The sequence below is a fragment of the Stigmatopora argus genome, chromosome 6, assembly GCF_051989625.1.
Source record: "Stigmatopora argus isolate UIUO_Sarg chromosome 6, RoL_Sarg_1.0, whole genome shotgun sequence".
In the NCBI taxonomy this organism is placed as follows: domain Eukaryota; kingdom Metazoa; phylum Chordata; class Actinopteri; order Syngnathiformes; family Syngnathidae; genus Stigmatopora; species Stigmatopora argus.
Window position 1 is genome coordinate 13,719,707 of NC_135392.1, and position 25,618 is coordinate 13,745,324.

The following is a 25,618-nucleotide window of genomic DNA, read 5'->3' on the forward strand; positions in this document are numbered from 1 at the left end:
TTGAAGGGATCACAAAAGCAAACAGCCCCTCGATAGGTTGCATTTGAAAGTCAGGGTGGAGGCGGGGCAAATAGAGCCAACCCGGGAGAAGAAAGGTATCAAAATTTAATACAAAATTGGAATTAAGTTTAGTGTAAGGTTAGATTAAATTTATTTGAGTGTCTACATCGTAATCCAAGTTCATTTAAATTTGTTTATGTTATGTTACAAGCGCGTTGCCATGCAAAAAGACTCCGCCCAACCCCTGTCCCTCTCTCTCTCTCTCTCTCTACCCTCTGCGAAATCCATCTAATTTTAGTTCTATTGAACACATTTTAGTATACTATTAAGCCACTAGTTATTTGTTACTTTCATAGATGGCAAATTAGAACAAATAAAACATTTTTTCCAATCCAATATCCTGTTTTTGGTGTTTTTTTCAGAGGATTGGAACAAATTAATTTGTTTTTAGTTCATTTCAATAGGAAACGTTCGTTTGCGTTACGAGAAAATCAACATACAAGCTCAGTCCTGGAAAGAATTAAGCTCATATCTCGAGGTACCACTGTAATGCCTCTTTTACCAAAGGTCTTCTTCCTTGCTGTTCATAATTTGAATTTTATTATTGAATAATATAACAACAGTTACTGTTTGTCAGTTAGGACAGCCAAGTAAGTGAAACCTTGTTTTTTAGAGGTACAGTAATAGGATTTATGTTGACCAACGTAATATTACACTCAGGCTTAGCGATTCAGAGCATGCCTGAAAACAATTAACACCTAGGGTTCCATTTTTGTACTGCGTCTACATGTGTCTGCCACAGAGCTGATGACAGCCCCGCGATAAGTATCGGAGCCGTGAAGGGACATAAATGGCGCGATATTATTTTGCCAGGTGCTTGACTTTTGAAAAGACATTTAGTAGGAATTTTGGGAGAATGTGGTGTAGGTGAAATGATAATGTAAAAGGGTGGCTTTCACTCAGAGGTTGCTACTCGCAAAGTCTCTATATTTCATGAAGGTTTATTCGTGAGACTCAAAATTTAATTGGAGTCCAAACAATGAGCAGACATAAGGGTGGTTTAAAATTGTATATTTTTTCATATGTTCCCTCTTTACCTCTTTCAGCTCAAGCCCTCTGTGCTGTGAAATTTGACAGAGCATCTTTTTGAGTACTTACTGTTTGAAATTGACAATGAATATTAATTACCTCAAAAGAGAAACTCTTCCAAATACCTGATGCAACAAAAGCATGACAAGCCGTCATCGTTCTAATGAGGAACCAGAGCATCTCTTCTCTCTACAGACACCTCAACTCAACACCCAAGTAGTCAATCTATCAAACACCTATAACCCAAATGGCCAGTACATACGGTATTTTCTTTGCATGGAGCAGTACTGGAGCTCTAATGTGTGGGGTTTGTTTTTTGCTTCAAAATATTTAATACCGTAGGTAAACAGAGATTAGCTCAGGACAAAGTGAAGTTTACTGATGGACTCTGAATGAAAGAAAGTTACCAATTCAGCTTGGATGATTGAAAATTTTATATTAAAACCTGTTAGTAATAATAACAATTTGTTCACCCGGGACCCTTGTGTGGATAAGTGTAACGGAAAACGGATGAATGAACAATTTGTTTGCCATGTTAAAGTCTTGACTCACACTTTAGTACATCCTGCTTTCAGACCCTCTGCGTTCCATGTGGAAATTAATCACATTGGCAGTCATTGGAAAGTTGACTCCTGAGTTTTAGTCATTGCGATTATTATTATTTTTTCTTCATGAAAGCAAAGGAAACTGAAGTACTTAAGGGATTGCTAATGCAGACCTTCCATCATGAATCCGTTCAAAAGAAAGCCAATTCCATGGTTATAAATTTTGTTTCTTAGCCACATCACAAAGAGAGAAAAAGACCACAACAAGGCAACGCTTAAATAAACATGAACAAAACTTAAATTACTCAGCGTACTATAAGGTGCAGCTCTTAGCTGTAGCGCACCCATATGTTTATTTAAACATAGTATATATATATTTATATGTATATATATGTATATGTATATATATATGTATGTATATGTATGTATATATATATGTATGTATATGTATGTATATGTATGTATATATATATGTATATGTATGTATATGTATGTATATATATGTATATATATGTATGTATATGTATGTATATGTATGTATATGTGTGTATATGTATGTATATATGTGTGTATATATATGTACATATATATACATATATATATATACATATATATACATATATATATATATACATATACAATAATGTTCAAGAAATTAACAGAGTGATTGTCTACATCTATATATGGTAAGTTTAGAATGTTGAATGTCTTTAAAGGTAGTAAGCTATACACATTAAATGAAAATAGAAGTGACCTTAGAGATGGAACTCAAATACATCTGTGTGAGTTAGTTAGCAGGAAAGACAGTTTACAGTGCAGTTAAATGGTTACATTTCAGTAAATCATGCAGTGCCATATGTCTAAACATGTTTGTGCATTTTAAGCATTTTTCTTTGGTAGGGTGACTTTATTTATAATATTCCCTTCATGAGTTTATATACAGGGGCAAAAAAGAATTTGCAAAATATCTTTTGTGCCATTAATTCTAAAAATTCAAACATGGACAGCATAATATGATGAATTCTTTCATCTTATTAAATCAATACACATGAATAAATACAAACACTGAGTCATCTATAACTAGTATTTATAGATATTCAATAGTTGTAAATTTTCGGGAAGTTATTTCTCTTTACCATGGCACTTATTTCTGTCAGTTTATAGCTTTAAAAGGACCAAATGAAAAAAAATCATTTCCTGCATTCAAAATTGAACGTTTAATTAAATGTGTTTTGTGTGTATGTGCATTTTAAATTCCCACACAAGTGAAGATGTGTGTGGGCATGACTTAACAATTCATGTAAATTTGTGATAATATTGATTCACGATATCAAACATAATTGATCAAACTCCAACCTATCTTTTTGAGGAGGATAGAGTAGTGGTAATGAGTTAATTTTAACTTTTAAACATCCACTTTGACATTGTGTATCACCATCCGTAACATTTTCATTGTCCTTTTTGTCTCAATGTCCAATGTCCAAGTGGCCTGTCTTTTTAAAACCAGATTTTAAGGAAATGTAAAAATTAGGGGAGATTAATTTTGTGCTGAAAGCAGTTGATGCCCCTCACGACGCAAAAAAAAAACAAAGATTATTATTAGACTACCTGTATCTATCCTTTTTTTTAAGAAAGGGAACATGCTCGAAAATGGCACTAATTATATTTTTGATGTAAAGAAAGACAATAATAAGAGGTAATTTGTACACTTTTCATCAACAAAAGCTTTGTTTTCATTTTGTTACTCTTTTGGATTGAACACGGACAGATATTTTTTAATATATGGAATCTGACATGTTAGGTTAGACGATTTATGTGAGTAAATGTTTTTCAATATCAGTAGTAGTATAATGTCACGGATAAATGGTTTGTATATCGACTCAGTTGTTAGCTATTGGGCGGTATAGTATTCCGTGATTGCCAAGGTTATCGTTTTATTATGAATAAGAATGACTACTTTGAGAAAAAATCAACAAACTGCTTGAACTATGCAAATATTTAAAAAAATAAATAAAAAAATAACAGTATGCTTGCTTTCAGTCAACCTTGCAATAAATTGAATGTATTCAAATAATGTCCTTTTCCAGATGCTTTGGAACTCATTACAGTATTTGTATGATACAATATTTTCATTGGAATGAATATACAGTACATATGTATACTTGTAATTTAAATCCACTTGCTTATGAGGTATTTCACTGCCAAAAACAGACTACTGAGGTGAAACCTTCCTCTCATCAATAAGCTTATGCACTCATTAGGACAATAATGATGAGAATGATGGTCTTCAGTCTTGCTCTATGTCTAAATAAAGTGCTGAAATTGAGTTTGTCTTTTATGTTTAAAGATCTGACAATATAAACTCTTAGAAACAAACAGAAACAAATATCACTATATAACAGTGGTGGCCCGTGCATTTCACACCTGAATCAATCCAACCCTCAATAACTATTGTATGGCAATAAAACCACATTAACAAAAAGCATCAATAAATACCTGGGCGGCCCGGTAGGTGAGTGGTTAGTGCGTTGGCCTCACGGTGGGGGACTTGGGGTCAAATCCAGTTCGGTCCAAATGTGTGAAGTTTGCATATTCTCTGCGTGGGTTTTTTCCGAGTGTGCCGGTTTCCTCCCACATTCCAAAGACATGCATGGTAGGCTGATTGGACACTCTAAATTGCCCCTAGGTATGAGTGTGAGCGTGAATGGTTGCTTGTCTCCTTGTGCCCTACGATTGGCTGGCCACCAATTCAGGATATCCCCCGCCTCTGGCCCAAAGTCAGCTGGGATAGGCTCCAGCACCCTCCACGACCCTAGTAAGGATAAAGTGGTTCAGAAAGTGAATTAATGAATAATAATGTATAAAGAGGGAGCTATAGTTACTATAGCACCCCTCTTTCAGTTTAAAGATACATTAGAGTTTCATTGTAGTATACACATACTGTTTTGTAGCATCAAGAACACAAAAATCACGACTATCTTCAAAACATGGACATTGAGTTGGGAGGACAAACCACCACATGGAGCGCGGTAAGCAAGCCACCATCTTTTCCACATTCAATATGGCTAGACAATATGGGCGTGGTTACGACTATTGGTGACCCAGCTGCGTAAAATAAGCACATGCGCAGTGTCTCGTTCTTTCGAACAGCGTTTTCCATGTTGTTGGACGACTAGCACGACGAGGTAAGGCGTAGAGCAATTTACTCGCCTAAGTGTTTTTTTTTATCACGCTACCGGTAGATTTTTTAGGAATCAGTTGAGCCAGAAACGCCAACAAATCTGTTAGTTTAATGCCAGGTTGAACGCACCGTCGACAATTTAAGTTTGGGCTCCTTTTCCCCACCGGCTGTGTAGTCATGTTTCTTTTTAATTTAATCAAAAAAAGCCGAGACATCAATGGACAGTTTGCTGGGTGAAGGCTCACTTAAAAATGACACGATTTAGTTCCTTGTGTGTTGTATGTAATAATAGTTTTCACTGCGAGTGCTAAAACCCCGTATCCAATTTGTAATTGTTCTGTTTTCACTAAAAAAATCCTTTATACAAAAATTGTTATGACAACTTTCTCCTAGCTGTTAACGTCACTCTGTATGTTCAATCACCTTGTCTGGAAAGGGGAAAATAGCACAGACACTCAAACTTATTTTCATTCTTTATCTAGATTGTTTATTAAATTTCTTGTAGGATTCATCTGGCCTGTAATAATTGTTTAGCAACTCCCAAATAGCTTGGGTTGAATCACGTTTTCTCTGTTTAGAATCTATATATGATAACTGTTGCTTTTTTGTTGTTGCAAGTTTTCTCTTTAAGATCACCATGCAGCTCTTCCTGTGTGCCCAGAACTCATCACACCCTTGAGGTTACAGGAGAGGAGACTGGGCCAGATCAAGGTAAAAAAAAAAAAATAATAACCCACCTTAGCCTATATGTTGAATCTCCAGTCTCTATATATGATAATTTTTGCTTTTTTTTGCACGCATCAGGCTTGTGTCCTGACTCTGGAGCGTCTCTAATTGATCATTCTTGCAGGTTGCCTGCTTGAAGATGTAGCATCTCTAAATTCTGCACTTTGGAGAATGCTGGGAGGTTAATGAATTTGTTTATGGCAGAATATATACAGGTATTCATCCAAATTTAAATAAAAGCTTAAAACATAATCATCTGATATACTTTATATCACCATGGTGATGTTTCACTGAACCATGTGTTGTTGCTTCCCCCCCTTTTATATAGGTAAAGTCCACAGCTCTCTGGCTCATGCTGGCAAAGTGAGGCAGCAGACCCTTAAGGTAAGGATATTAGAAACTTTTTATCATAACAACCAAATACCATTAAAATATCATTTAGGACACGTATATTTGCATGTGCAGCTCGCTACAAATAGTTTGGTAGCACTGACTAGTCTACTCTATCACTAGCCAATCGTAGTTTGTGAAAGCGATGACGTACCCCTACGCCTGCGAGAAGGCGTGGTGTCGCCAACTCGAAATCTGATTGAGGGCCTGCAGAACTGATTGTGAAAGCTTCCAAGTAGATTTCTGACCTTGGCAACAAATAATGGCTGAAATGTTATTGGTTAAATGCTTAAATATGAAAACACACAAACATTTTACACTGAAATATAATAAGTTGGTTGGAATGCCCTGTAATATATCAGAAACATTCATGAATAAAAAATATTTTTGAGTACATCAAAATGATGTGTCTTGGCTCAACTGCTTACATAATTTACTATATAAATATAATTTATATGCTGTGTTGACCATGTAGTGGTTGGCAACCCAATTTATGGAGTTAAGTTCATGCCACAATTCTATAATGCGTTCATGAATTAATGATTATTTTAAATATGGCTAAAATTTCTTTTTCATTTTCAAAGTGATGTTTGAGGACTACCCAAGCTACACGTTAAGACACATTGCTATTGGCTATAAAGATTAATAGGTCAAATAATGGCATCACTATTCACTTTAGGGGGAGAGTGTGTGCTTCTAGTTAATCTTCAGCTCACGCACTGACACAGTCACCACTCAAAGGTCACGCTAGGAAAAGAAAGCCTTCTGTCATAGAATAGCAAAGCCGGCAATATAGGAAGAGAATTTGCATAAAGGACTACCATGGTTGACATTACTGAGTTTCAGAGTAAGTCTTCCCATATTTTTGTTAATACGGCTATCTGTAAATCATAAACTACCATACCTTGACTTTAATGCTAAGCAAAGAAACAAACACAGAAAATCAGGAATATTTAGAAACTAAGATAATCTGTGAAAGTAACCAGGCTGCGGTGAGAAACTAAAGATGTAGCTAAAAGTGCAAAATAATGTTGGAGTTAAAAAAGTCAAATTGATAAATGTTTTCTTTCAGAGACTGGAATTGGTCTTTTAGGATTTGGGTTATTCTTTCTGCTATTTGGTGTGTTGCTGTACTTTGATTCTATTTTGCTGGCTTTTGGAAATGTAAGTAAGATTTCTATACTTTCTGTAATTTAGTAAAGTATGAGTGGTTAGCACGTCGGCCTCACAGCTCTGGGGTCCTGGGTTCAAATCTAGGTCGGTCCACCTGTGTGGAGTTTGCATGTTCTCCTCGGGCCTGCGTGGGTTTCCCCCAGGTACTCCGTTTTCCTCCCACATTCCAAAAACATGCATGGTACACTCTAAATTGCCCCTAGGTATGGGTGTGAGTGTGTATGGTCATCTGTCTCCTTGTGTCCTGCGATCGGCTGGCCAGCGATTCAGTGTTCCCGCCTCTGGCCCGGAGTCAGCTGGGATAGGCTCCAGCACCCTAATGAGGAGAAAGCAGTTCAGAAAATGAATGATTTAATGAATGGATTCAGTTGCAAATGCATATACTATATATTTAATTGACTTTCTTCCTATAGATTTTGTTTCTAACAGGTTTAACATTCATCATCGGCATCAAGAGGACAGTGCTTTTCTTCTTCCAAAGACATAAGTTCCGAGGTTCATTCTTCTTCTTGGGAGGTGTGTCGCTGGTGCTGTGCCGTTGGCCAATTGTTGGTATGATGGTGGAGGTTTACGGCTTTGTCCTTTTATTCAGGTCAGTTGATATGGAAAAAAGTTCGTGTAAACTGCAAAAATGGAAGTGATTCTATTAGTGCTGTTGCACGTAACCCAGCAAAAATGGAAGTGATTCTATTAGTGCTGTTGCACGTAACCCAGCAAGATCTTTGGGCAGAATCTTGTTGTTCTAGTTGTTGAATTGTTTGAATCGCCCCTCAAAAATGTACCAGATTAAAATCGAAAACCCAGATGGTTTTCTTCCAAGAAGACAAAAGAAAGAAATGCTTCCCTACCTTGTGATTATAGTTAAAGTTTTAAGATGAATATTTTAGCTGAGTCCATTTTCCTATCCCCATTTGCTGTTTGTCATACGTCTCCCCTACTTTCCATAGGTCTTTTTTTCCAATGGCACTGGGATTTGTTTTGTCAGTGGTGAACATCCCATTCCTCCAGACTGTAAGAATTTAATCAGAAGATGGACCAATGGTCTTAATTCTTTTATTTGCTCTGAATGAAATTGTAAAAACATTCTTTTTTCCTTTACAGTTTTTGCAGAGTGGCTCCAGTGTGGTCTGAGAGCACATGTGGAGAATTTAACAAGCCTGATGTTCTTTCTGAAACTGGAGAAAATACTTTCAGACTATTGTTTTTTTTTATTACTATTCACACCATGCAGTGAGGCTGCCTCATTTCATACTTCATTCCTTAACTGCCAGCCTATTTCCATAGAGTCGCATTTCTGGGGGAATTTTCTGGAAACAAACATTTTATACGACAATAAAATGGAAAACAAGAGGTTAAACGTGTTCGTTGACGAAACGTATTATCAGATACCAATAACCTAAACAATGCAACATAACAACTCCAACCTTACTCCAAACCCCCCAAAAACCAAAATCCATGAAAGTTGTCATCTTTAGTATCACTTCTGATTAACTCAAACAAAGTCTGGAACTACAGTGCATAGCTGGAGTGCACTTGCCCAGCTAAACTAAGAAAGAAAGTGCAATTTATAATCTGGAAAATACAGTAGCCGTCAGAAACTGGGCACTTTGTTTAAATTAAGGTCAGATATGGAGGCTTGGTCCAGATCAGACAAGATACAACCATTCTGTGAGCTGGTTGAGCTCTCAGGTGTAACAGCTTGGGTGGGGGCAGGATTCACACTGAACTAGTTGACTGTCAATAGATATTTTTGGGGGGTGTTGCTAGTGTAATTTATTAGAAAAACAACAACTTTCTTTCTAAATAAAAAAATAGATATTAGAGTCATACTGCATACTTTGATCATTACACACACACAAAAAAGAGTACAATGACAATACATTCTGCAAAGGTCAATAAAGTGGCCAAGGTACATTCATCTAAATGCATATTTGGTATATAGATATATTTGGAAATACACGGAACACAGAACAAATAATGATGGGGTCAGAAAAACAGGTTCTTGTGAAAGATTGATTTCTTCAGATTGCTGGTCAACCTGGTTCATGGCAGCAGTTGTCAAATCTCCAAAGAGAAGAACCTAACGGAAACATAACATATTGGTCAACATCAGGGGGGTTCCATTTTTAAATGCTTTATTGTGGCCTAAATCTGAAATTGTTCAATGGTGTTGAATGACAAATATGTTCCTTAACTCCGAAAACATTGAAAAACAACTAGTTTGCTTCCATTAACACCCATAAGGACGGGTTTTAAAAGTCCATATCAGCCATACCAACAGCTTTTGGATGGAAGTAACGATTGAAAACTATATTGAAATATATTTTAATTATATATTTTTTTTCTCAGAACATCTAATAAGCAAAGAGCAGACGTCATTGTTTGTTGTAATTGTCCGTGGTAAAGGACTAAAAAGGCTCTGTTTGCTTGCATGCTTTTAAGATGTTTGTTTGTCAATGCTACAGATTGTCTTAAAATGCTGTAATACATTCTCATTATTATTTTGTTGTGAAGAATTGCAAACACTGGCACAATTTTTTTTTAAACTATTTACCAGGTACTGGAAGAGACTAGCTTTATGTGTGGCCTCCATCTGCAGAAAAAAAAGAAAGAAATGATGTAACAATTCTCACCCACACTGGCTTCACAAAAATCTGAATTATAAAATACAGATTGAACACATCATTGATTGCATACTTGTCAATTGTACAGTGGTACCTAACACTTTCAAACCGAGAGTCCTCCGAGTTACAACAGTAACCAGAAATAGAATCCAAGAAGGAAATCCAATAAAATTGCCATTGTCACTTTGTATATCAAAGCTGATCACTTATGCTTAAGTGTGTGACTAAAATCCAATTTTGTTTATGTGAGGTAATTTTAACATTAATGTGAGGCCATTAAATTTTATAGAGTGGACAAAGACTTGAAGGGAGTCAAAATATCCCTTAAAATTTCATTTTATAATTTAAATACCACATGAAATATTGTTTGCCAAGTTAATGTTTAATTATTGTGATAGGGTGAACTGTGGATGGAACTACTGCTTATTTCTGAAGACCTCATCGAGTGTCATGTATCTAGAATTAGTTTTTGGATGAACTTTGAGGTACCACTGTGTGCATTTGTTTTACTTGTCAAGATGTTTTTTCTTTACCTGTAGTGCTGGTAACAGTAACTTGTGTAGTATTTAAATAATCTCTAGCAGAATATTCTGCTTGACAGTTCCAGTCCACGGGACGAGTGCTTAATCTCATAAGTCTCATATACATCTGGATCACATGTTGGACTTTTTTTAGAGCCTCCTTTGGTGAGGATTGGACCAACTTTATCAACTTTGTTGGACTGTCCTAAACACACACATCAATTCCAAGTGTTATTATTAAACCAGTTATTGAGTTTTCAACAGTTATTTAGCTGATATGTAATATTGAAGTCGTTGATGCTATTGGCTTTATCACGATTTTATATCATTTTGGCCAATTGGTTAAAAATGGTAAATACCGTGTACTGTATGTTTGTTCAGGGTCAGTGTTTTCTTGGGGGCTTGTTGAAGTGCATGTATAATATTCTTACCTCAATCTCTTCATTTATCTGAGATATACATCCTTGGGAGTAAAGATAGTAGATAGCCGTTTCAAGGGTGTTGATATATCTTCTGTTGTCTGATTTCCTACCGTAATGGAATTGTGTTCTCAAAAGCTCTAGCACTTGTGGAAGTGCTGCTTTGACATAACAGACTTTGCTCTGCAAGACATAATTTTTTTTAAATCATTCAGGCTGATATCTGAAGACGAGATGAGTCGTAAGTGTTAAATGTGAAGGGATTGTGAAGGTTGCTATGAGATATAAACAAATGATCTTATCTGGTTTTGAATTTAATGATAATTGCCCATAACTCAGAAAAGCCCCACTTACCAAATTCAAATGTTCTGTGAACTGATAAATTATAAAACACCCATTGTCCAACTGATTGTCAATCTGGAGAAGGACAACATGGTGTCAGTATTCTGTCAAATTCAGTTTCCAGTACATTTAGTGAATAGTAAATATATATCTTTAGAGGAATGTTCTCGTGTATTCTGCACATCATAACATTATTTTAAGGGGAAAAAAGCATCTCTGAATGGTACATAGGAAGTTTCGCAAGGGCCTAATGTGTGATAATTCTCACCAGACGATTCAGGTTCCGAAGATGCTTTTGTGTTATCGAATGTCGGCATGGACCAGGAACACTACCCAATGCCAGGTGAAAGCATAGGATGAGTAACAAGCTCAAATGGCAAGCCTAGAGAAAGAAAGAGCAAATTAGTATAATACCAAAGTTCATCAAAATGTCTTTTATGTACTACTATGTGTATAGAGAAACTGAAGATGGAGCAAGGTCATCAAAAGATTGGTTTAAATAACATACTCAAATAGAAAAGTTCTTTGACTAATACATTCTTTGATGGGCTAAGGCACCCATTATATTTTCTTTTCAACACTTTTTGTTTTCAACTATTAATAGTCTCTCATTTTATGTCTTGCTGCTAGCAGTTAAGGGCAACAAACTCCAAACAACAATGAAGGTACAGTTCTGAAACAGAATAGGAGAACATGATGTATGAGCGTTCATGCTTCCAACCGGATATCCTAATATAGTTCAAATATTCGAATTAGATGGGGAATTTGGACTTTTATTCTAAGGAAATTATTTTGAATGTTAACCAAATTTTTGTGTGACCTCATCATTCGAACTAACACAAGCCCATTCACACACGTAATGAATGAATTTCACTTAATGAATTTTAGAAAAATGAGGAGGTCTCTTGGATGTACCTTCATTTGTTTTGAAAATCTTTGATTATTAAAACAAATGATGTAATCACTGTTTTGTTTATTGGCTTGTTTAGGTTTTTCTCTATGGAAAGTGAGTTTTCAGTAACTCTGAAAAAACCTGAGTCAATTAACGATAATAAGGTTGAATTGTTTTCAATAATAAATACCCAATGTCGAAGTATTAAATTTCACAAACACAAAAATAATTTAACACATCTTCAATGAAAGAATTACAAGATTGTCTTAGCTTCTGCTGACAACTTACTACCGTAGTTATCTAACCAATTTGAAAAAAAATGTTATTCACCAGGGGGTCATTTCCTTTTATTTCTATATGTATATATTCTGTATTTTGTTGTTGTTTTTTATGCGCTTATACACTTTCATGTTCATACCTCTGACCCGCCAAGACTGTGTAATCAGATAAAGTGTGTGCAACGATCCAAGAAGTGTTCCTCATTTAAATCTTAGGGTTAATCCCTGGAGCGTGTTCTTTTCCTGACAAATACAGGTGCCAAATATATCCATTTGGAAAATTTGTCAAACCTGATTTCTTTAACAAATACAGAAATGTATATTAGTCAGTGAGATTCACCATTGGAAAACAACAAGATGAAGTAAAGTACCCACAGTATATATGTACATGGGGGTTTAATCCCCGGTGGATTCCAACCTTTCTGTGTGGGGTTTGGACGTTCTTGCCAGGCTTTTGCCAAAAAACATGCATACTAGGCTGGTTGAACACACTAAATTGCTCCTTGGTATGAGTGTGAGCATGAACAGTTGTCCTTGTTTCCTCCAATTGGCTTATAGCCAATTCAGTAAGGTCTGCATGTATAAGACATCATAGCAGGGAGTATAAAGCAGTCTTAATCTAAGACACGAATTGGAATAAGTTACAGCAACGTCATTATCAGGCATGCGTGAGAAAGACCTAAAAGCCATAAACCACACAAAAACGAACTGAGACAACAAAGCTACGAGCTGTGATCATTTCAGTTCAAATTCAAAACATCTGTCAACCACTAAAATGTTTTTAAAACTGGTTCATGTTACAGGGCAAGAGCAATGGAACTACCAGGAAAATAATACTGCAGAAAAAACAACCACAATTGATGAGTAAAAGTGTGTCAATAACACGCAAGAAAATTTAACTCATTTAATTTGCATCTGTGCAGAAGATGATATCTGCTTTTTGAGAGCGGAAGCAATAACTTTGAGTGCTTTCACATGTGTATCAGTCATCCAACTACAAAGGGCTTATCAAGTCCATGCATTAATTAATTAGCAATTATTGGCCAGCAGGTGAATATGGAGGTAAATTTAGAAGCAGCTTTTGTGTAATTATAACCAAACATACAATTTTGCAGGTAAATTTATGTGCAAAAATAACCACTATTTGTATAAAGGACATTTTGTTGTTCTAACAAGAGCAACTTGCTTTAACAAAAAATATATTGTATTTGCTAAATTTGCTCATAAGCCACCTTTGCCCTAAATCGTGGGTTCTCCAAAATATTTAATCTTTGTTCATGAAACTGACAGTTGGAATGCTATTCATCATTCAGTTCTGTCCTTTCTCCTGATCCAAGCTAACAATATACACGTACTGGTGAAAATGTCATGTGACTCCAGGCTCTGTTTTCCTTTGAACCACTGTTGAGAACAACATGCGAGTCTAAAGTATTCAATAAAGCAAAGCACAGATGAGAGGAATGCCATAAAAATAACAGCATGACCCAATGTTAAACTGCATAGACCAACTATGTAATATTTGTGATAGTTGTGATAGGCATGCCATATACTGAGAATATGTTTAACAACATGTCTGTACTCAAAAGCCCAAGGATGTCAGTCTGAGTATTTGTAGCCAAATTCCATTGTTTCAAAACAACAAAATAAAGCAAATTGTTTAAAATAGGAGGAAAGAAATGTTTAAACAGACTCTTACCTTAGTTATAAAGTCTAGCGCGTATGTGTTCATCTGGCTGAGGTGAAAAGGCATATAAGTTTCAGCGTCATTTGCCTCAATAGATGAACGGCCCTGGATGATGCGCAGCTTTGTAGAATCTCGCTCCAAATACTTGATTGCCTGGACACTATGAAAACGGCTTGCTGTGTCCTAATGAGACACTGCCTGCTGCTGCTTATTCCCACCTCCATCCATACACAGAGATATCGTGTGTAAAAGGGTGGGACAGAATTTTTCACTGCCTCCTCTTTTAGAGCACCTCCTCCCAGGGCCAGTGATGAAGCTGCCGCAGGCTAAAAAAAGCAAAAAATCCTCCAATCATCAAAATAGTCTTGTTTCATTCAGCTCTGAATTAAACATGATGCTCGTGTCAATATTGAGCCTGAATTGGCTTCTAAATTAGTTCCAGAAGAATTAAGAGCGGGCGGTCTGGCAGATAAGTGGTTAGCGCGTTGGCCTCACAGTGGGGGACCTGGGTTGAAATCCAGGTCGGTCCACCTGTGTGGAGTTTGCATGTTCTCCCCGGCCGGGCCTGCGGGTGTTTTCTCTGGGTACTCCGGTTTACTCCCACATTCCAAAAACATGCATGGTAGGCTGATTGAATGCTCTAAATTGCCCCTAGGTATGAGTGTGAGCGTGACTGATTGTTTGTCTCCGTGTGCCCTGCGATTGGCTGGCCACCAATTCAGGGTGTCCCTCGCCGCTGGCCCAAAGTCAGCTGGGATAGGCTCCAGCACTCCCCGTGACTGTAGTGAGGATAAAGCAGTTCAGAAAATGAGATGAGAATTAAGAGCTTTTGCATCTTTTTGTTTGTTCTCAATGATATATTTAGTTTAGACCACTGGCTGTCATTTCTTATACGATATGAATCATTCAAAGATTAAACACTTTGTTCCTTGTGGGAGTTATTCTTGTGTTCAGAAAGCTATGCAGTATGTTGCATGAGTTGGTATTCCCCTCAGTGATTAGGACATTTAGGACACTCCGACAGTAGCAAGAACATGTTTGTGGAAGTGATGCACTCCATCATTTTCAATAAAGGCCTTTGTGAACAACGTACAACTCTGACTCTTTCCTACGCATGCGACAACAATGTGGTGTCAGAAGTGGGATAGAGGCACGTGTTTGTCGTTGCAAAAGGATGAGAGTGAAAGGGGGTTTGTTCTCCAATTCTCAAGCACTGGAAAACAGTCTGGATGCTGCATAATGGACAAAAACATGGCTTCAAATATTCCACCTCCCGAGGAAATTAGATTATCCAGAGACCTAGCGAGCAAGGGGCAATTTCACATCCGACTTTGTTGGTTTTGCACTGGCCGCGGTCTTGAGTGCAAAACCAGAACCAAAAGTGAGACGAGAAATGCGCAGCGAATGTCGCCAAATACGTTTATAAACACAGGTGGACTTGTCATAGGCACAATGGGTTGACTACTACTATGAATACTAAATAAACTGGAGAACTATTTTAATCCAAAAAGAAACATTTCATTTGAAATATATGTCTTGGGTAATTCCAAACAGGAAAATGAAAAAAGATTGGAGGTAACCAAGATGGATGGAAGATCAGAATTGAGCTTTTAGGGTTAAAGATGCGTGACAAACATACAGTATGTATCATTGTTGTAAACATTAAAGTCTATTACATTTAAGAATTCAAGTAAGTTTTTGTGACATCCCAAAGCATTCACTGCTGACTTGCTAGGTTATTGGAATTACAACCAACTACAAAAACCATACATGTACGTCTGTCAGGCATTGACTCTCCATCAAGAAATGCCCCTCACTGATTAAGCTTCCTGTTTAATTACCGACAATATTCCAAAAATAAACCAACCTTCAAATAAACACAAAATTGGTGCTTCTTTTGTTGTCAATACAAGAAATTCAACATGCTGTACGTATAATTTAAAACCTTTATCTCAAAACAATGGTCAAAAGATTGTGTCTCATTCAAACTATTGTATGTCTGAGAAGAGGTTGACAGCTGAGTCCACGTTGACTGAAATGACCTGGACAACCCCCTTTTCATGCTGCTGTGTCACTAAACCCCCTTGCCCCCTCCCCACCCCCCTTGCCTCCATAATGATGCATTGTTCAGGAGAAAAACTGAGGCCAAGGGTACAGTGAGGCCCATTCGAATTCTGACGAGTCTGGGAATCCTCTGGGAGTGGAGATGGAACTATAGCAAAAAGTTGAAAATTAAAAGTAGCAAACTCTCAAAGGTGACCGCAGTTGAAGGAGAAAAACTGTAAGTTCTCTGGATCTCTTATATAAGTATACATATTATGCATGTGTGTGTAATAATGATTGATTTATGGATTCTTCCCAATGTATTTACAGTAAATAATCTGGATTAGAATGATGATCTTTTTGTTGAAAGTGAAATTTTGTAGGATTAAAATGCTGTCCTTTTTAGCTGCTTGAATGAATGGGAATTTAAGTGTCTTTATTGACTAAAGCATTTTAATTGGTCATATTTTCTCACAAAAAGTAATTTGCCAAAACAGTTTACTCTACATTGCTGTTGAATGCTTGTTGTCACTGTGTGTCGTGGGGTTTGCATTGAAAATTATGGAAGAATTGTAAATTATTTTAATCACTGTTCCAATTGTAAGGACAAAACGCAGCTCCACAGCAAAAATAATGTTGGTTCCATAAAATAATACTGCTCTGTTTTGAGGGCCAGTGACTGAGAAGAATTCATTTGACAAAATGTTATACGCTGCATCATATTGCTAGAACAGAAATAATTTAAATAAACATTATAGATATATTTTAATGAATCGCATGAAGACCTTATTAGATTACCGGTGTGGAGTTTGTTTGAAAAATGTCCTCATTGCGTCAATGGTCAGAGTATGTCCACTAGATATATTTGTCATTAGTTGTGACAGTAGACGCTTGACTGGTTTTAATCGTCCAGTCTACCAACATTCACAGGCTCACGTGAATTTCAAAGTAAACACCCATATGGTATTCTGACCAAACAGCTAAAAGCCCCCTTCGACTTAACAACTAAGGCATAATTAGAAGGTTACTGCTTTGAACAATTTAACAAGTATCCGTTATAAATAGTCCAACAACTAATCCAAACTGAAACAAGTTAAAAATAATGATAAATCTTGTTATTTTTTTAAAAAACACTACATTTTACAAACCCCATCCAATATACCCATAGATATAATGGATAAAAAAAACCTTGACAGCCAATGACTGTCTGAGCTCAGTCATTGAAAATTGTCCAATTAAGATTTTCATTCAATATCTTTTCAAATCTAGGATTAAAGTCCTATTATGGTATGAACCCTTTTGTAATACTTGCAGGTGAGCTCGAAGTTTGAGATGAGGCTGTCTCTGGCATCTTTGATGGTGGCTGTTTCCTTGGCCCTGGTCTTACTAAGTCCCCGCCCTGGTTTGATGGCTCCAGTTGTTGAATCAGACGATCATCATTTTGACCTGGAGAGCTATGACTTGAATAGTATTGTGGACTGGGACAATTTAGAACCCAACATTTATGGTGACAGTTATGATTATGATGACTTGGAACAAGAGGTAAGTGGATTTTTTGGTGAAAAAATATGAAATTAAGTCATTTCTTATTAGTGGCACTATTTTAAAATATCTCACAACAACAGATTGAAGTAGCTACTCTAGCAGCAGAAATCCACCAATTAGGCAGCCAGCCAAAAGTTGACCATTATGAGGAAAAACAAATCCCACCTTCTTCGTCTCCATCTGCTGCACCACTGGACTTCAAGGGATCTGGCCTTTTTGGGCCTGAGACTGGACTGGGTTCGTGAAAACAACTCTCTTCATTTAAAGAAAACCATTTAGCTGCAACAACCTACGTTTGGACAGTAACTTGCTCTGTGCTAAAACAATTCTAATAATATACCCAGGAATGCCTACCTGTCTTCTGTGTGTATGTATTGGAGGGAGTGTGTACTGTGATGACACAGGCCTGCAAGAGATACCACCACTGCCCAAGGACACCAGCCATTTTTATGGACGATTCAACAGTATCCGACATATCAAGAACACAGACTTCAAAAATCTCAGTGAGAACCCTATTCAGCAACAATAAAATATTTTGTAATACGATTGCCCAAATGACATTTTGTACTTTGCAGGTAAGCTTCAGTCTATTGACCTCACCGGAAACCTGATTTCTGAAATGGATGAAGATGTATTTCGCACACTACATCAGCTTCACGACTTGTTGTTAGCTGAGAACAACTTGCAGGCCTTGCCAGAACTACCCATTACCTTGAAGCACATTGATCTCCGGAAAAACAGACTGATGAGCCGAGGGATCCTTTCAGGGTGCTTTAAGGTATCGACTTGCTTATTCAATACACATGATATTAACAGTGGAAACGCACTTTCCTAATAAAACACTTAATTGCAAGATTTACAAGTTGAGATGGGAATTCAATGCCTTCATGAAACCCCCACACTCACACAACAAAGGGCTCAGAACAATTTGGAGTAGATCTCTCAATCATACAAATTTTGGAATTTGCCAAACTGTGTGTAGACAAGCCACTGAAGTTGTGGAAAAATATTGTGTTGGTTGTTGGATTATGAAATAGAGCTCATGATTTACAAGCGCCCAAACGGAAACTGGAGATGAAGCCTATTACTTTTTTTAATTGTTGTTATTAAATAGTATATTTTTTACACAGGATATGAGCCATCTGGAATTTCTTTATCTATCTAATAATCGACTAGATTATGTTCCAACATCGTTGCCATTGAGTCTCAGAGTGTTACACTTGCAGGTAAGTGTACTGATGGTAGTGTTTACTGTTTTTATCTGAAGATATACTTTGACCATGTGTTTTTACTGGGTACAATTTTTACCTTAACGGAACCATAGTAAATTCCTACAAAGCATGAGGAGATACTAAATTGTTGTACAAATAATGTTTATATTTGCGATGAACTAATTAATATGAGCCCGTAAAATGTTTAGGGCAATGGAATGGTGAACAAATAATATTCCATATAATTCCTCACCATTCATTCTTATCTCGGTGGGTACTACAGACGTGCGTACCTATACATTGAAAGGTCTGCTAATTTTTCAATATTTATACATGCATATACTTTCACTAGAAAATTAACATAACAATCGAGGCCCAAGACTTTTAGAGATCACAACTCAATCGCACAGATTGACCACTTTTAAATGCATGAATAAAATAATGACTTGCCTTTATAGAGCAACAACATCCAGTCTCTTCACGAAGATACCTTCTGTGACAGCCATGACCGTCACTTCATTCGACGCAACCTGGAGGACATCCGCTTGGATGGCAATCCTTTAAACATCAATTTGTTTCCTCAGGCTTATGTCTGCCTCCCCCGCATCCCTGTAGGAAATCATTGATGGTTACTATAGGAAAAGAAAAAAAAAACTTAACACTAATGTATATGTGAATGAATACATCTGGCTGTTGATATACAGCAAATGGTAAATATTTTATATTAAGTAGCCATTATGCTGCGAACCACTGCTTGTTGCAACTTAATGTATCATGAGTGTGAAATCTCAGTGTTAGAAAAGAAATGTTTAGGAAAAAAATATTTTCCCTGGGCTAATAGCAATAAGCACCCCCATTCACATGTCAGTGATTGATTAGTGGTGTCCCAATTATGATTAACATAACTTCAACACAGTGTCATCAATCATTTAGTACATCGTTAAGTTACATATAGACTTTGGTGCATTTTATTTTAATCTAGTCGCAAATTTAGAAATTATGATTATTTTAAATAGATACATACACACAGACACATACACACACACACACACACACACATATATATATATATGCATATAACACCATATTTGTAACATCATTTGCTAAATTGTTTGAAATAGGGGAAAAAAGATTTTTTTATGTTTAATTCATCAGCTTCTGTTCTACTGTAGTGATTTTTTTTCACTACTATGGCATCATATTAAAATACAAACAACATGTAAAATGTTTCTTATATAAAAACTATTGAATGAGGAATCTATTTGAACTACAAACGATAAGCTCCTGACCTGCAGTATTTTGAGTGTCACATTACTGAGTTGCAGCTGTCTGAAGATTAATGCGTCTGGGGCGACCACCCAAACTCACCCTCAGAGGTGCACCAGCAACCCCACTTGGACTTATTGCGTGTTTGATGGCTCAGCTAATTGTCTAGCCTTCTGTGGTCCATTTTTGTCTAATTAGCACATTGCCCATCTGCTGGTTTGTTGTCGCCTTTCTCAACACATTCTATCCAGCTGTCACATCTTAATAAATATTTACTTTAACCTCTGTTGTTTGTAAAATGACAAATAAAATTCAAGAGGTACTGCACAGCAAGCCTTGTTTTCGTTAATAGTTATCCAAAGTTTTTTAGTCATCGATTATTTCATATTTCAGAACATACTAGGTAGGAAAACAAATTTCTATGCTAGCGTAAATAATAGAATAAAGCTAAACTCCCCCCCAAAAAACATATGGCAAATAGAGCTTGTTCAATGGAGGCATTCTTGTTAAGTAATACATAATCTGGAGGAATGAGATGTGTGTATGTGTGTGTATACATACATACGTGCATTTTTTTTCAAGATTAAAATTCATAATGTATCTGCTTTACATAAAACAAGATTCATAGCTTTTTCACTTTTAATTGATTTGCATGTCACTTAGGATCTAATGTTCTCTGTTCAGTATTAAAAAGTTGATTCAAAGGGAACAAGAAACAGAAAATTGATGAAACATTTGATTAATTATTCCTTTCCATTACATTCCAAAAGCATATGTTAAAATCCTTGTCACAAAACTAAAATTAATATGTCTTAAATAACATTGCAAAATTGCAGCTCATAACTCAGTATTTTTTGGGTAGCATGAGCAAAGAAAATAAATACATTTATATTAATCATGGATACTAAAAATGACATTGTGGGCATGTGACATGTTTTTTTATGACCGAAATTTTGGATTCAGTTAGTATTTCCACCTCTGTCAAACAATAATCTCCCTCAAACCATATCTGTATATATGTCATATCACCTTATGCTTCCACTGCCAAGTTCATTGTCTATATTTATTCTCTTGAGCAAGCAGCTGTTCTGTCAAGCAGCCCTCTACTAGTTCAGGGGACAGTTATTCCCATGACTCATAAAGATGAGTGTTAGCGCTCCCTGAAGTCGTGGAATATCATTTAGAATTTTGGGTAAAAACTATATTGTAGCAATGGGAGACAATAACGGTCCCCCTTTATCATCGTTCATTATGGATGAAGAAACGCTGAAGAGAAAACAAAAGGAGAAGTTAAAGAAACTGATGGCCACAGGAGGGAATCCACGGCCTGCACGCTCTCTACTCTTTTTGACACTAACGAATCCCTTCCGTCGGGCTTCCATCAGCATTGTGGAGTGGAAGTATCCTCATTAAAAGGCAGATGGATCTGATATAATGACAGCTAAGTATTACTGAAAATGCTATTTTCACTGTTTATCTTGACATGCTAATTGATTATTGTGTGTACAGGAATTTAATAATTTTATATTGAAAAGGTGCTGGGGTTGTTTTTAGGAGACACCAAAACAAAGGTTACAGTACCGGAAAAAAAAAAGATTGTGGATAATAAATAAGTCAATTTTCCTTAAAATCACTTTCAGACCTTTTGAAATCATTATCCTGCTGGCCATTTTCGCCAACTGCGTAGCCCTGGCTGTGTACTTACCCATGCCTGAGGAAGACAGCAACATCACCAACAGCAATTTGGTGCGTCACCATTGTATGTGCATTTATGTGCTTATTCTACCAATTTGTGAATACCTACAGTTTTTTCAGACAACCACAAGATCGTGTTTTGAGTAGTTGCAGAAAAAAATGTTAAGCAAATTTCCCAGCTAATCATTCATTGGCATAAGAGTAGAGTTTATGGTTTCCATGTCCCTTTTTGCATGCTTTTGCATTTCCCCAAAGACGTGAAAGATGTGCGTGTCAGATATGCTGCTTACTCTAAGTCAGCAAGGAAAAGTCTCAGGTACCTCTATGACTCTGAATAGGAAGGGAAGATGTGACCAAGTGGATAAAATTTCACTACACTGGATACAGAGCATAGTAGTAATTCCTGGCATACTGCATTCGTAAATATTCCTTTTATCTTATACTTAAAGCCGATTAATATTGGCAACAGGTAATTGATACTAGTAAACCATCGGATTTGTATAGTGCTTTTCAGAACATACAAAGACACTTACTATATAAGTGAGGGGGGGCATAATAAGAGTAATGTTTTAGGTACCTTAACATTCTTTTTATGTTGCTATTCTAAGAATATCAACAGGCAACAAAGTACGTCCTTTTTAATCATCAATACACAATGCCAACAAAAATGGTGTACAGAAATAAAAAGCAATTCTTCCATTTAAATCATTTCTCAGTATCAGGATGCCAGGAAAACAATAGTATGATATTTAGAAACTTAAATAAAGAAAAATAATCATACTGTAGAGGATGTTTGGTTTGATCCAAAGGAAATTTGAATTAGGCATTCTAGTTAATAGTGTGTGATATTCACTTCATGCGAGAACATGAATACAAGGACACTGTTGGGGTCATGTAACTGCTTTATCCCCGCGAAGGGCAGTGGGATAAGTCACTGACTGTAACTGACTAAAATAGACTGATGTCATGCTAGCAGTTTAAAAGAAGAGAGTGCGTGCCTTCACTGAAATGAAAGAAGCCATAAAACATTCCAACACAATGTGGATTGGAAAAAGACGCATGTACAGGGTCGACTAGATAAATAATTTAAAGCATATTTTTTCCCTTAGGGGGACATTATGACTGTCAAAGCAGATGTTTAAAATTCATACAATCTTGGGGTTTTGCGCCTTCACTTGTGTTTAAGAACCTCAAACGTCAGGATGCTTTTGTGCATGTTTTTGTTTTTTTCCCCACATGACTTTGTAAAAGTTCCCACGGTATTTATTTGGCTCATACTTACTTTGTATAAATATCAGTCCAAAAACATATACATAGAAGTTTTGTAATCACTATACCTTTAGCATGTGATCATTATGAATTATGTCTCATGAGTATTGTCTTGCAGGAAAGCCTGGAATACATTTTCCTCATCATCTTCTCTGTGGAATGTTTCCTGAAGATAATTGCCTATGGATTTCTTTTTCATGCAGACGCATATTTGAGAAACTGTTGGAATATTTTAGACTTTGTTTGTGTATCCGTTGGGTAAGTAAGTCAGTCTTTCTTTTCTGGATCGATGTAAAACATAATACTTTCCTTTGGGTTATTTAAAACTTACCTTGGAGTAAAAACTGTGAACAAGAATAATTTAAATGACATTTCATTCTTGGTTGTTGGTGTTTCAGTCTGTTCACAGTGGTTGTTGACGCTATTAATCACATCAGTGGTGTGGAGCCTGTGGTTGGAGAAAAGGGTGGTGGAGGATTTGATATGAAAGCTTTGAGGGCCTTTAGAGTTCTTCGACCACTGAGGCTCGTGTCTGGAGTGCCCAGTAAGTATTTTTTTTTGCATGTGTTGTACCTGTAAAAAAACAAATACCAGAGCATAAATGATAAGTACTTATCGACCCACATGTTAATCTTTATCCAGTTAAGATAGGAACTGATCAGACACATTAATTCACAGTAGTGATACCTCAGAATCATTGTTATTCTATTGTGACTATAGATCACAGGTGTCAAACTGATTCCAAAAAGCACCAACAGGGTGCAGGTTTTCCTCCCTAATGAAACAGCGCAGACAGTTGGGCCAATGAGGAGAAGGTCTGCTGGAAGCAGCAGCACTGCAATCAACTGATTACAGTTGTAAGAGAACAGGTTGGTGAAAAGGTGTCGTCTTGGTGGGTTGGAACAAAAACCTGCACCCACTCAGCCCTTTCTGGATTGAGTTTGACACCAATGTTATAGATCAGGGGTGGCAATGTCCCGTTCTCGAGAGCCCCTATCCAGTCTGTTCTCCATGTTTCCCTCTACCAACACACCTGAATGAAATAATTGGGATTGGAAAGCTTCTGCACAGCTCGCTGATGACTTGATCATTTAATTCAGGTGTGGTAGAGGAGGAACATATGGAAAACAGACTGGGTAGGGGGTCTCGAGGACAGCACTTGGCCACTCTGCTTTAGATGGACATTAGCTATAACTATTATAGGATACAGAGTATCTCAACTCTTCTGTTTTGGATGCAGTACATGGTTCTTGACAAATAAAAATACACATTTGGCCCACTGATGGATTGATGATATTGGTATGGATATTAAAAATGTTTTTAATTGAAAGATATATATTTTGTACCCCTTGCCTAGGCCTGCAAGTTGTAATGAACTCCATCCTGAAGTCAATGCTTCCCTTGTTTCACATAACCCTTCTGGTCTTTTTCATGGTAACCATCTACTCTATAATGGCCCTTGAGCTATTTAAATGTAAAATGCACAAAACCTGCTACTACACAGGCACTGGTATGTTGCACCATTGTTTTTTTGTTTGATTTTTTATGGCAATAATCAAGTGTTGTAGAGGCTACTTTAATAAAAACATTTTGTCCATACTCAGATATCATTGCTACAGTGGAGAATGAGAAGCCAGCCCCGTGTGCCCAAGCAGGCAATGGGCGGCGTTGCACCATCAATGGCACCGAGTGTCGAGCCGGCTGGCCCGGCCCAAACGATGGCATCACTCACTTTGACAATTTGGGATTTTCCATGCTGACTGTGTACCAGTGTATCACTACACAAGGGTGGACTGATGTCCTGTACTGGGTAAAATGTTGTTATTGTCTAAAAGAAGATTAAGTCTAATTTAGAAAATTAGATCTTCACTATGGATATTCAGGTTTTGTTGCAAATGGGAAAAAAGTAACTGTAAATATTACTAAATAGGTAAATGATGCAATTGGAATGGAATGGCCTTGGATCTTTTTCACCACGCTCATCCTGGTCGGTTCCTACTTTGTGCTTAACCTGGTGCTTGGTGTACTCAGTGGGTATGAACACCTAGTGCTCGTTGACATTTTAAAATCATTACATTTTCATATTTAACTTTGTCATATGTCACTGCATACATGCCAAGACATGTATTTTTAATCATCTTTGTCTGTTCCTCTAGTGAGTTCACAAAAGAGCGAGAGAAGGCAAAGTCCCGAGGTGAGTTTCAGAAGCTGAGGGAGACCCAGCAGCTGGATGAAGACCTAAAGGGTTATATGGAGTGGATTACACAGGCAGAAGTCATGGATAATGACCAGGAGGGACAAAGTTTGCTGCCCGCTGAAAATGGTGGATCAGAGGCAGGAAGTGTCGGTAAAATGGACACAATGCAGTTAATCATGTATTACTAGTACGTTTGGTTTTCTTCATGCAGCACCTATTTTTATTCATTATCCTCATCGATTAAGTTGCTGTCACCCTCTTTCCCATTTGCACAGTAAACAGGCACGAAAGTGGAACCGCTGGTTACGCCGTAAATGCCGAGCGTATGTGAAGTCCAAACTTTTCTACTGGTGGGTGATTATGCTCGTCTTCTTCAATACGTTAGCTATTGCAACGGAACACCACAAGCAGTCTGAAGGGCTCACAAACTGGCAAGGTCAGACCAGACTTCCTGACATTTTTGCATGCAGAGAGGTAGCCACTTAAACCAAGAATATGGTTTGTTATTTTCACATGAGTGCAGATTTA

General features: G+C 36.9%; 6 protein-coding genes across 21 annotated transcripts in view; 4 read left to right on the top strand and 2 right to left on the bottom strand.

The window, feature by feature from the left end:
• The window catches only part of plekha6 (pleckstrin homology domain containing, family A member 6), a 56,556-nt gene extending 52,596 nt beyond the window's left edge, over positions 1–3,960 (top strand). For all 14 annotated transcript variants that reach the window (XM_077602511.1, XM_077602509.1, XM_077602512.1 and 11 more), the window contains one exon: positions 1,107–3,960. In XM_077602511.1, coding sequence (XP_077458637.1) covers positions 1,107–1,127 — 21 coding nt within the window. In that variant the 3' untranslated portion in view covers positions 1,128–3,960. The remainder of the gene's footprint in view (positions 1–1,106) is intronic.
• A 142-nt stretch (positions 3,961–4,102) lies between these two features.
• On the top strand, positions 4,103–12,463 carry golt1a (golgi transport 1A). The gene is made up of 8 exons (XM_077602559.1): positions 4,103–5,526; positions 5,666–5,756; positions 5,870–5,925; positions 6,055–6,778; positions 7,004–7,095; positions 7,518–7,696; positions 8,052–8,115; positions 8,206–12,463. The coding sequence occupies exons 4-8, from the start codon at positions 6,754–6,756 to the stop codon at positions 8,233–8,235; spliced, it is 390 nt and encodes a 129-aa protein (XP_077458685.1). The 5' UTR covers positions 4,103–5,526; positions 5,666–5,756; positions 5,870–5,925; positions 6,055–6,753; the 3' UTR covers positions 8,236–12,463.
• csf1a (colony stimulating factor 1a (macrophage)) lies at positions 7,459–14,172 on the bottom strand. 2 transcript variants are annotated; one of them, XM_077602545.1, is made up of 7 exons: positions 13,877–14,169; positions 11,279–11,392; positions 11,023–11,085; positions 10,681–10,851; positions 10,262–10,454; positions 9,659–9,697; positions 7,460–9,184 (listed from the first exon to the last, which is right to left on the bottom strand). In XM_077602545.1, the coding sequence occupies exons 1-6, from the start codon at positions 13,928–13,930 to the stop codon at positions 9,681–9,683; spliced, it is 612 nt and encodes a 203-aa protein (XP_077458671.1). In that variant the 5' UTR covers positions 13,931–14,169; the 3' UTR covers positions 7,460–9,184; positions 9,659–9,680. The 2 variants fall into 2 exon arrangements, with proteins under 2 accessions (XP_077458672.1, XP_077458671.1); XM_077602546.1 differs by lacking the exon at positions 11,023–11,085 and having other exon boundaries at positions 7,459–9,184; positions 13,877–14,172.
• LOC144075490 (uncharacterized) overlaps positions 14,047–25,618 on the bottom strand; it is a 64,684-nt gene continuing 53,112 nt past the window's right edge. The window contains exons 4-6 of one of the 2 annotated variants that reach the window (XM_077602554.1): positions 23,225–23,341; positions 19,114–19,272; positions 14,047–14,190 (exon numbers count right to left, since the gene is read on the bottom strand). In XM_077602554.1, the coding sequence (XP_077458680.1) occupies positions 19,224–19,272; positions 23,225–23,341 (166 nt within the window). In that variant the 3' untranslated portion in view covers positions 14,047–14,190; positions 19,114–19,223. Of the gene's footprint in view, positions 14,191–19,113; positions 19,296–23,224; positions 23,342–25,618 lie in introns of those variants that run through there. The other variant, XM_077602555.1, reaches the window with a different exon arrangement.
• On the top strand, positions 15,984–20,256 carry optc (opticin). The gene is made up of 7 exons (XM_077602543.1): positions 15,984–16,145; positions 17,222–17,449; positions 17,533–17,689; positions 17,797–17,955; positions 18,028–18,230; positions 18,583–18,678; positions 19,122–20,256. The coding sequence occupies exons 2-7, from the start codon at positions 17,240–17,242 to the stop codon at positions 19,287–19,289; spliced, it is 993 nt and encodes a 330-aa protein (XP_077458669.1). The 5' UTR covers positions 15,984–16,145; positions 17,222–17,239; the 3' UTR covers positions 19,290–20,256.
• The window catches only part of LOC144075495 (dihydropyridine-sensitive L-type skeletal muscle calcium channel subunit alpha-1-like), a 28,065-nt gene continuing 23,535 nt past the window's right edge, over positions 21,089–25,618 (top strand). Inside the window, exons 1-9 of the mRNA XM_077602562.1 lie at positions 21,089–21,329; positions 21,570–21,675; positions 23,012–23,151; positions 23,292–23,437; positions 24,251–24,403; positions 24,498–24,703; positions 24,824–24,927; positions 25,050–25,277; positions 25,366–25,526. Of these exons, the coding sequence (XP_077458688.1) occupies positions 21,142–21,329; positions 21,570–21,675; positions 23,012–23,151; positions 23,292–23,437; positions 24,251–24,403; positions 24,498–24,703; positions 24,824–24,927; positions 25,050–25,277; positions 25,366–25,526 (1,432 nt within the window). The 5' untranslated portion in view covers positions 21,089–21,141. The remainder of the gene's footprint in view (positions 21,330–21,569; positions 21,676–23,011; positions 23,152–23,291; positions 23,438–24,250; positions 24,404–24,497; positions 24,704–24,823; positions 24,928–25,049; positions 25,278–25,365; positions 25,527–25,618) is intronic.